Raw genomic sequence first — 11,282 nt, 5'->3', positions numbered from 1 at the left:
TTAAGAGTAAAAATAAATAGTTTAATGCATGGTAAAATTGTCAGGTTGCTTCTTAAATAAACTGGTAATACTAGAAAAAAAGACATACAATTTTCCATATTTCTTACTATACAAAAGGCTTCTTAAAACAAATTTGTCTCTCCAATAGTACTAGCATTGATAACGGCTATAAACAAATGATAAGAAACCATACTTCACTAACATGGTAGTGAATCCATTCCACATAAAGTTAATGCTTTAATATTATTTAACATGTTAGATAAAACTAACCATTCCTGGCTGTAACTCTCATACCACGATGGCCTACATGGTCTGTTTCAGCACCTTCCTCTTAGCATTCATTGGTCTGTCTCATGTGATCTGTTGTCAACAAGAAAAACTATTTGCTGCCTTATGAAGGCAAATATCTTGCATCTGTTCATTTTTATCCCCGCTGCTGGAACAGGGCCTATAACTAATAATATTGACTAGTTTCTCTTTGAACTTACAAATAGGGCTCAAATAGTTGTCTATTCTCCACTACCGCTAGCTAATTATTAAAACAATCTGACCCTTGAAAGATTCCTATAGCACTCAAATGCATTAGTGAGCAAGATGTATGTCTTATCAATGTTTGTTCTTTCATTTCTATTTCACATTACAGAAGAGAAAAATAGAACAGATACCACCTTATCCAGTAAGACTGAAGGATGAACAAGGAGATGATGGGAATTGAAGGTCACTTAAAAAGATAGTGCAAAGGTCTTGCGTGTAATTAAAGAAAATAGAAAGTATATTTAACTTTTCTGCTTGTTTTATGAGGAAAGAACAATGGGGAAACACAGCATATGTAGTTAGCAGAGAAAAAAAGTAACAGACATGAGCATGGGTGGAAGTGATCATTAAGGATGAAGGTGTGCACATAATTTTGGATAAGACAAGTGAAGAAGCAATGAACCATATGCAAGACTGCTTTTTAAAGGTCATACAGGGAATCCAGATTTAATTTCAAGGTAAGACAAAGCAGAGGTTTCGTAGTCAACAGACCATACATGATTTTCGTGAGTGAAATGAGTTATTGAGATATCAGGACAACAATAAAGGAGGAGGTAGTGGTGTTATAGGAGTACAACACTGTTACAAATGGACTACATTTTCCATTTACAATACTGCATCACAGACAGTATTTGCAGGACAACGTCTTTAGAAGTCTTTCTACTAATGAACAGCTCTCTATCCTGGGATTACTAACAGATAGGAGAAAGCTCCTCTTGAGGTGGTGAGGAAGATGAAGAGTCTTTCCATCTTTTCTCTGAAAAGTTAAAACAGTACAACATTAACATTAAAATGAAACTTCAGTTAGATATTTCCCCATATTCTTTCCTGTCTCTTTTACACTGCGTTTTCTATGAGTCCTGTCAATTATAGAAGAAACAAAATGATACTGAGAATTGGAACTCATTGCTTCTTTTTCTTACTTATATACAGTGTATGGTGATGTGCTAGCCTAGAACTGGTATAAAAGCACATTGGTCTGGCTCAGTAAAAGTTGAGGACGGATGGAAGCAGCTCCATGAATCGCTTTCTGTAAAATTGCAAAGAACATAGGGCTTTTATACTGATATTTCATTCAAGACAACTGTAAAAGCACAGGGATCACTAGCTAGTTACTGGTAGTCATTGGAATCACTACCTAGAAAACCTGGCAGAATGAACATTTGGTTCCTTTGAAAGGTATCTCTGTACATAATAATTAAAAAAAACCCGAAATATTGAAAAGACAAATCAGGAAGCTTTTTCATGCTTGAAAAAAATAATCCTAAATTTACTTCCAAATTACTTATTCTGTCTTACTTGGGTTAAAAATTTGTCCTATAAATGTTCAAATATAAATATAGAATCACAGAACCATAGAATAGTTAGGGTTAGAAAGGACCTTAAGATTATCAAGTTCCAACCCCCCTGCCATGGGCAGCGACACCTCACACTAAACCATGTCAATATACAATAAGGAGAAACATTTGTAATTAGGCTTTCTGTTCTGGTACACACATAGGAGAGTTTCTGCTGTTAATTATTTTTATGCATAAAATGCAAAAGGAGATCTAAAAAGTCTGGTTGGAGTCTGTAGCCGATCAGTCTCACTATCACTCCCTTTCTCATCAGAGGACCAAACAGTCAATTCAAGATCATAAGCTGTGCATAACAAGACTTCCTTGAAACTTGACTATTCTCAATTTTCTTAGCACTGTTGTGCCAAATGTATTTACAAACAGATCCCAGCACCTTCCAGAAGAATTTTCTTTCAAGTAAATACTTCTACTCTTTGTAAGGAAACGGTCTCTTTAATGTACTCACATGTCAGCGTGAGAGAAGTTGGGTCAAACTTCAACTTGTTACATTCAGATGTGCCAGGATTAGAAACATCCTCTTCATCATAGATATTTTGACGTAAAATGTTCTTTATAAAGTCTGGATTCATTGTGTTTTCCATAAACCCCTCTGTTGGTGGTGGTACAGAGAACTCTAGCTGATAAAATACAGTGGAGTTTTCATTACTGAAAAACAAAGCCAAGTATAAATGCCTTCAAGTCCCCACTGGAACTTTCCTTTTTTTGACAAGACTGACTTTTTATATCAATGTTGGGGTGGATTTTTTCTGTTTTATCGTATTCTAAAGAAAAGCATTATAAAAGAAAACTCCCAAAGATACGTTTCCTCCTCCCTCTCCCTTCTCAGAACAGCTCTTGACATTAACAGAAACTGGGAACATACTTGAAGCTAACCTTTCAAATAGAGGTCAATTGGATGTGCCTTCTAACAGGGTGAGGCTTGCAAAGCTCATGATTTACAAGTACATAATGATAAGAGATGTTGTGATATCTCAAGCATAGGTTAGCTAACAACCTGCAGTAAGATTTGATTTCCCCCTAGCAGGACCTGGGACCACTCAGTTGTGCTCCTAACTCAGCTCTGGAGCGTGTTGTGAGAACAACCGAACTATAGATTCCACCTTTGGAAGCTGCATTGTTTGCGGTCTACCAAATCCACTGACTACAATTAGACAGTTACATTTTGTACTCACTGAATTTAAAACATAAAGAAGTATTTGGCTGAGGGGGGGGGGAAGAAAAGGAGACACACAGGGAGACAAGCGGGGAATGGAGGGGAGGAGAGACAGGGAGAGGTAAGCTAGTTGATATGTATGCAGAACTATAGCTTTGCACTTCATGGTCTAAATCATACTTTTTACCCCTAAGGCTAAGGAGCTATATCTCACTCAGTGAGCAAGGCTGGCATGCCCGAGGCTGGCAGTGCAGGTGAGCACATTCCCCAAAGCACCCTCAGGACTACCCCTTGCAGCATCCCAAGGGGACTCTTCCCCTGTCCTTGCTCTCTTAAGGGCTTTGGGCCTTTGTAAATCTACTTCCCTTAATTTCCTATTGTCTTTTTAATTCCTTTTTTAACAGTGCTTTTCCAGTAGTCCTAGGGGAATCTTTCCAACTGCCTTCCCTTGCCTTTCTTCTGTCTCTCCACAGCAGGACCATGCTGTAGCTGATCTTTCCAACTGCACTATTCCCTTTGCTGCTCAGCCTCCCTCCTGTTGTAAATTTATGGCATCTCCATAGATAAAAACTTCAGTCTCAAGCACAGAAAACTTCTTAGCCTTCCTTCAGTGACAGTTTTTGCAGAGAGTAAGATCCACCCTCTGTTCCAGCTTGAAGCTTTCTGCTACCTATGCAAGGCAGGCTTGGATGCTTTTCCCCTTCTTACCACTGCTATTCCTCTGGCTCTATTAGGCTTTTGGTGCCTCAGGTTATTCTTCATATGTAAGCATCTCCCACCCAAGCTAGCCCAGACTATACTCTGCCACCTGCTCTGCCTCTCACTCCTCTTCCCCAGCCTCTCCAACATGCTCCTGCTTTTCGATTTGCTCCTCTGGTCCAAAATAAAGCGAGGGGGGAAGTGATACAAGCAAACCAGTAATGCAGTATTACTGTTTGGGCTCTCACAACTTGTATGCCCCTGTTGCATTTAGCTCTTTAGGGAACAAAACTAGTTCAGCCCTCATCCCTCCCCATGAGCCCTGTTTTATTTACTTATATGTCAATCCCAAATAATTCCAGCAGCTCATCCGCCTTGGAATAAATATCCTTAAATATTATTAAGGGCTGCCCTTTGAACCAAAGACAATAGAGATGATACTTAAAAGCAAGAAAATGTTACTGTCATCATATATTATTAACAGCACTTGCCGTTTAAACCAGAGGATCCTTCGACTGTTTTTCACTACCTATATATGTATCTTTTCCCCAGTCTATTTTTTACAGATTTAAATGTTGTGCATATCCACATAAGCACATGTATGTCTCATCAGAAGCCTGGAATTTTCAGATACCTTTGGTGACAAGAAATCGCTTACCTGAAAGAAACCACCTGAGCTGACCTAAAGTAGCGTCCTAGAGCTGGAGATGAACTGTAGACATCTGTTAACTTGTAGGGAAAAAGGAAAAGAAAAAGAAGTTTCGTCCATTCGCTGCCTTTTTTCCTCCATAAAAGAGAGTACAGAAAATCATTCTTACAGGGTGCTTGAAGGGGCAGAAGTACAGGTGCTGAAGGGTCAATAACAGCAAACCTCTGCCCTAGAAAAGGTACACCAGCCCTTTAAACTTGACAGACAAGTTAATCTGTGTATTTGAGTGATTACTACATTACCTTAACACAATGGAGGCACTCAGGGTGAACTAATAGTATGTGCTCATGTTGCCTGTGCAATTTAGGTTGTTTGGCTTGGGTTTGTACTAGTACCAAAAGCCCTTCTACTATTACTTGACAGAGGGAAGGGTCTTTCTACTGAGACTCCCTTTCCACAGTGAATCTAAATAAGCACTGCCGTGACTGCTGAGCTTAAATCAGAGCTGCGATGGCTCAATGGAAATAGCAGCTATAAACCCAGGCTGTCATCATTTACTTATGGGAGGACAGGAGGATGCAAACCACAGTATTTTTAGCCACCATTTGGTTTAGATGACCTTCACAGGCCTCTCTTAAGCTAAATTATTTGATGATTGTATGAAGAAGGTGAAGACTGTGTCCCAGCCATTAACCAAATTTGGGGGAAAAACTAGGCATCTTTCCTTAAAAAAAGCCCAACAAACCCAAACCAAAACAGAACAAAAACCGCTGTAAACTGCTTGTGTGCTTCAAAGCAAACAGGTCTGTTTTCTAGACAAAGGCTTAAATTATGCTAGGAAAAGTACATCTTGTAACTCCTTGCGCACTTGCAAACAGCTGAATTGCTACACAGAGAACAGAAACTTTTCGAAAGGGAAAAACGCTGAATCTATGTTGCAAGCAGAATCAGCTCTGCCAAGAAACGCATCAACACAAACCTTCTTAGTAATGTCTTCAGAGAAAAGGCGTGGGAGACCACACATTAATTCCAGCGTTCCCGAAAAACTGTGACAATTTCCACTGTTTAGGAGTGCATCGGCATCCCAATAGTCATCCTCATCTGTGTAAACATCTAATATCCAAAAGGAGAAAGTGGAGGAAAACATGCCAGTTAGAAGACATACCAGAGAGAATAACTAACTCAATCAATAAATCTCTTCTCGGCTTTCTCCAAGGTGGCTTCCTCACAGATTTCCTAGGTAATGACTGATAGGGAATGACAGAAAGAAAGTGCAAGTCACCTAAAGGAAAACGATAGCACACGGAGCTCAACCACCAGCTGCCATTAGCAAAAGTCCCATTAGGCTGGGAGTCATTAGGCGCTGACACCAGATAAGGGGACCAGAGTGCTCTAATGCACTTGTTGCAATGTTACAAGCATCATTTCCATCCTCATCCTGGACTCTGTTCCTGTAATATTTTCTCACTTAGCTACAAACTGGAATTGCCGTCTGATCGGCATACAATTTGATTGCCGCCTGCTAAATGGAAGTGTTTAGATCCACTTCTCAACACACCACACTCTGCAGTCAGCATCCCAGGCCCTTCAGCAGTTGACCGAAGTTTAAAGGATGCTACCATTCAATTTGTCTCGGATTGTGCATATTGTACATTTGTATTAGAGGATGAACCAAAAGTGAGATACTTACTAGAATAAAGGATTAGGCTGATGAGAATGACCAGGAAGAATACTACAAAAATTGTAGTTATAACCATCCATAGTTTGCACTTCCAGAAAACTACATTCCGACATGATCTCCAGTGACTTCTCTCCTAGTACAAAAGGAAAGGGCATCTTGATTAATGAAATAAAGCAGGGAGAAAATATTGAAGCATGTATCTACTGCCGCATTTAGAAACAAACAAAACAAAACCCCAGACCCCACATAGATGGGACAGGCTCACTGGTAAGCAATGCCAGGGGTTTCCACCCTTAACTACTACTGCAGGTGGCAATGTAGACCTGCAGAAGACAAAGAACATTCACAGGCATGAAGTTACTTCATAGATGTAAAGTCTCCAACTCCTGAATTGCCCATAAGGCTGAGGTCCTATGAAGGTGCTGTCACATCTTCCAAATGTCTTTTTAGACTACTGTTGCTGTTTAATCCCAGCTGGCAACTAAATACCAACAGCTGCTTGCTCAATTGTCTCCCTTCCCACTTTCCCTGGTGGGGTGGGGAGGGAAATCAGAATAAGGTAGAACTGATGGGTTGAGATAAGAATTAAAGAATTAAATAAAGTAACATATAATAATAATGAAAACTGACAGAAGGAGGAATGAAACTCAATAAAATCAAGTGATGCACAGTGCAATTGGTTGCCACCTGCTGACAAATGCACAACTCATCCCCCAGCCTGGAGGCTTCTGGCATAGTTTATATCCTGAGCAGGACATTTTATGGTACGGAACATCCCTTTGGCTGTTTCAGGTCAGCTGCCCTGGCTGTGCTCCCTCCTGGCTTCTTGTGCCCCTCCTCACTGGTGGAGAATGAGAGGCTGCAAAGTCCTTCACCAGGGTAAGTGCTGCTGAGCAGCAACTAAACCAGTGTTACCAGCATTGTTTTCAGACTAAAGCCAAAACACAGCATTGCAGCAGCTACTGGCAAGAAAAATAACTATCCCAGCTGAAACCAGGACAACTGCATCAATTTGACTTGCATGTTCTAGGAGATGAACCTTGCAATTTTTTGCCATCTCTGACAACCAAAAAGATGCTTGTGGAGAAATTTCCAGAATCATTCCCTCTGCGGTGTAGATACCTATCTGCATAGCTCCTGGATGCAAGCACCCAAAGCTATTCATTAGATACTCTTGCATTAAAAACCACTGTTGAGACCTTCACAGTTGACTTGGCTTTCGTTCAGAAGATTGGAAACTTAAGGCTATTGAGTGAGTTTATTACAAATCTCACCTGTTCTAGGAGATCACAGGTAAACTGTCTTCAAAACAGTTGCACGTTCATGCACATTCATACGGGAAAGGACAGTATTTGCCTTTCATTTACTTTTTAGTAAGACCATAGAAGAAATTAGTCTTTTACTTCGTTACCCCTAATTGGTAAGTACTGATTAATTAATCAGTACTTATATTAAAAATTAATAAATAAAAATTAAAAAGCTTAAATGAGTATCTGAAGGGAAGCTGTAGGGATGCTGGGGAAGGACTCTTCATTAGGGACTGTAGTGACAGGACAAGGGGTAATGGGTTAAAACTTAAACAGGGGAAGTTTAGATTGGATATAAGGAGGAAGTTCTTTACTGTAAGGGTGGTGAGGCACTGGAATGGGTTGCCCAGGGAAGCTGTGAATGCTCCATCCCTGGCAGTGTTCAAGGCCAGGTTGGACAGAGCCTTGGGTGGCATGGTTTAGTGTGAGGTGTCCCTGCCCATGGCAGGGATTTGGAACTGGATGATCTTAAGATCTTTTCCACCCTAAACTATTCTATGATTCTATGACATAGGAAATAAAAACCAACTCCAACTGTTTTGTTCCACAGCCAGAAGACTGAAGGAAGAGCATTGAACTCACAAGTAGACCATGCTGCTTCTTTGTTTCCTCCTCCTCCCCATCCACCACAAACCCAGCAGTAAACTGTGTCCTTTTGGACACCAGTACCAGGCAAGGAAAAGCACATGGCGTAGGTTGTCAGTGCCACACACGTGCAGGTTGGCAGGAACCAGCTGCTGGCGAGAGGCACTAACCAAGGTTACCTTCCTTTGCTTTTTCAGCTTCCTAAGAACACAGTATAACAGATACCCCTTCACTGAATTCAACTACAGCCCACCAGCTGGCCTAAAGCTTATTTGGGGGTGGCATATGAACAGGGAGAGAAAACAGACACCCACAGAAAGATCTTAGAGAATCATTGCTCCAGGAGCACAGGAAAAGAAATGGAAAGCACTTTGTGCAGACACCCCTGCATGCAGAACTTTCCTATAGTGGAGAATGAAGGGCAAAGGCAGAATACAGTTTCGCTTACAGCATCCTTTCAGGTGCAATAGTGATTATATATTGGTTTTAATATGATTTTTAAAATGCATTAGAAAAATAAACCCTCAATTTATGTCAAATACCTGAAAAATTAAGAAGCCAGTAACTACTGCCTAGGGTACAAGTACGGAATCAGCCACGGCAATATCATTTGAAACAGACAGCTATCAGACCCAGGTTTGGGTTAAGTCACACATTTGGGCCACCAGAAAATAATAACAATAGAATTCCTAAACACACATAGCAAACTGGTTTGATCTCAAGCAAACATTCAGTTCCCTGTCTCAACACCCTCAGACACTGTCTGTATATATGGCAGGACTGCTGGGAAGGAGCAGCAGCAGAGAAAATCTCTCCCCAGTGGGCAGACTAGTTCGGATTAGCCTGCATATGAGCAGGAAGCAGAGCACGATCAACTTCCAGCAGTCCCTATAAGATAGGAAACCAATGGCCAGAATTAGCAGAAACAGAGTCCAAACGAAAACTCAGTGCTGGGAAGGGGAAGGCTTAACAGAAACCTAAGGGTAAAGTTTCCCAAGATAGCTAAGTGGATCTGGCTCACCTCTGCTTTCCTCTCCACCCTCTCCCATTCCTCTTTGCACCTCCCTAGAATTAATTTGACCCTGAATTCATTCAGCTTACTAGACCAGAGGAGAAGTGACCAGCCCCAAATATAATAGAGTAAATGAGGTCTTTGCCTAGCTGGCAAAGTAAATCAGCCTACAGAGATGATCAGTGGGGCCCACGCAAGGAAGCAGTTGTGGTTGCTCGGCTGGGAGCAGGAAGGGAGGGGTGGCATGACTAATACAAATGAGCTGGCTTGGAGGGTTCAGCCATCCCTACAGAAGAGTGGGAAACTTAGCTCTGCCATAGACATGCTCTCTGCTGTAAGTGATGAAAAGCATTGTACAACAGTCACCTGCAAGTGTAACCTGCCATCATTAGGCTGTTCCATAGTTGCAAGCTGAGCACTGTGAGTAACCTCCGTGAGGGCTCACGTGCTGGTCTTTATAGAGCGCCTCAAAGCCTCAGCTCATACAAATTCATTATTGTTAGCAATTGCAAATGACTCAAAGATAGAGAGAATCCCAGCACGATCTGTTGAAGGACATCCTAGTCTTATTTAGGTAGTACTCTTCTCCCAGCTGATTTGATCTGAGAGAAACCTTCTTTATAATACAGCTTTCAGTTCTTGTCCTCTCTGGCTTTGAGCTCAATGCCACCAACAGCACGTGAAAAGAGAAAGCAAAACTCAGAGTACCAATTACAACTCCATTTCCTAATTTAAAGCTCACAACCAACCAACCACAAAAATTAAGAGGGGTTCAAATCCCATTCCAATATCAGAACACTGAATTGAGAAGAAGAAATAAGTCAAACAGGTTTTCAGCCTTTGCATTCGAGTGAATAACCTTTCCCCCTCCCACAGACAACAAATTAAACCACCCCTACAAGATGTTCCTGCAAAGTGTCATTTCTCTTGCTGTGTGGTATTTTCCCAAGAGTAAGGACAAAAGGAGCAAGCGAAGTTCCTACCTTTCTGGTTTGAGCGTTTGGAGGTTTGTCGTGACCAGCCTCACTTTCCTCCGCGTTATCTTCTCGTAATTCAATGGTCTCATGCTCCTGAACACAGCTTTGCCTTTTCATAGCTTCTGCCTTTGCACGAGGACCTCTGTCTCTGAAGCAAGCAAGAAGGCAGCTCATTTCCTTCTGGTTTCAGCTGCAGTTATGGGCAGTAACAGTTTTTGTGCAAGCCTGGAGACAGTAACAGGGAGAGTCTGGATAGTTTTCATGGGAGTGATCTGAAAACACTGGTAAATAAGGGGAATTCCTTGGAAATGACGTTGTCTGACACAGAGAAACGGGACATGGAGGAAGTATCAATTTGCCTAGCCCTCAGAACTAGGGCTCTCAACTATGCAATACCAGGTTTTCCAGTTAGTCTACCTTATCACACCAGCCCTTGGCAAGCAGGTGACTCAGCCTTCAGCTATGTTGTCACTTGCTGAAGTTTTGAATGGAACCAGATTGCTTTCCCTGCTGCTGTCAGCCACAATGGTGAAATCCTATTGCTGTTATCCACACAGCCAAACAAACAGATAGGATTCTGAACAGCACAAGCTGAGTAAAGGTTCACACAGCTTGTAGTTTGGTTAGGCTGTGAAGGGCACGTACAACATCCATCAGCACTTCTAATTTTAGTCTCTTTATAGTCGATGACCAAATGAACGCTACTGACCTTTGTGCTGTGAATTGTCCACTCTTTAGCTGTTACGCAGGCTAAAATAACCTTGGTGTAAAGAAATCATTAATGCCTACTCACATACTATCCAACCTAAACCAGAGAAGCTGCTTCCATGTGAAAGCCAAAAGGGCAAACCTGAAGGCAAGAGGAAGATGACCTTCAATTGCAGCCTATGGTCTACAAGGCAAGCTTTTACGAAGCAAGTCATGGTGTGAGTTGAGATCTGCTTTGCACTATGATGAGCTCTCCTATGCTACTTAGAATCACAGCTTGCTTCAGCCAGGGGCTGATTTCTCCCTTCCTTCCCCCACCCCCCGGGACCTTCCCAACCCCCCCCCCCCCCCCCCCCCAAGTATCCTTCATCCCACCTCTTCTCACTTTTCCTGTTCTGACTCCATCCTCATGTTTCTTCTTCCCATCCTGCCCCTCCACCTTCCTCCCTCCCCCTTCCCCAAGCACCTCTCTCCCCCTCTGGATAAAAACGGTTGGGCAGGCAGCTGCAACTGCACTCGTGTTCGCTTTCTTGTCCCAGCAGAGAGGCTAAGGCATTAAGAGGGAAAAAAAGCCTCTGTCTCCAACTCCCTCCGCTGCCGGCTGAGTACCCATTCATAG

General features: G+C 42.0%; 1 protein-coding gene and 1 long non-coding RNA gene across 6 annotated transcripts in view; one reads left to right on the top strand and one right to left on the bottom strand.

Moving 5' to 3' along the window:
- The window catches only part of C4H3orf52 (chromosome 4 C3orf52 homolog), an 11,929-nt gene continuing 647 nt past the window's right edge, over nt 1-11,282 (bottom strand). The window contains exons 1-7 of one of the 4 annotated variants that reach the window (XM_065675999.1): nt 10,665-10,840; nt 9,962-10,103; nt 6,084-6,207; nt 5,373-5,506; nt 4,403-4,473; nt 2,338-2,537; nt 1-1,291 (exon numbers count right to left, since the gene is read on the bottom strand). In XM_065675999.1, the coding sequence (XP_065532071.1) occupies nt 1,290-1,291; nt 2,338-2,537; nt 4,403-4,473; nt 5,373-5,506; nt 6,084-6,207; nt 9,962-10,072 (642 nt within the window). In that variant the 5' untranslated portion in view covers nt 10,073-10,103; nt 10,665-10,840 and the 3' untranslated portion in view covers nt 1-1,289. Of the gene's footprint in view, nt 1,292-2,337; nt 2,538-4,402; nt 4,474-5,372; nt 5,507-6,083; nt 6,208-9,961; nt 10,181-10,664; nt 10,841-11,282 lie in introns of those variants that run through there. The other 3 variants (XM_065675998.1, XM_065676000.1, XM_065676001.1) reach the window with 3 other exon arrangements.
- Nucleotides 10,742-11,282, top strand: part of LOC136012918 (uncharacterized) — a 14,441-nt gene continuing 13,900 nt past the window's right edge. For both annotated transcript variants that reach the window (XR_010612064.1, XR_010612065.1), the window contains exon 1: nt 10,742-10,881. This is a non-coding gene — a long non-coding RNA (uncharacterized LOC136012918). The remainder of the gene's footprint in view (nt 10,882-11,282) is intronic.

Source organism: Lathamus discolor, chromosome 4, assembly GCF_037157495.1.
Source record: "Lathamus discolor isolate bLatDis1 chromosome 4, bLatDis1.hap1, whole genome shotgun sequence".
Taxonomy (NCBI): Eukaryota; Metazoa; Chordata; class Aves; order Psittaciformes; family Psittacidae; genus Lathamus; species Lathamus discolor.
Note: the sequence above shows the minus strand (reverse complement) of the source record. Positions and strands in the feature narration are given on the sequence as shown.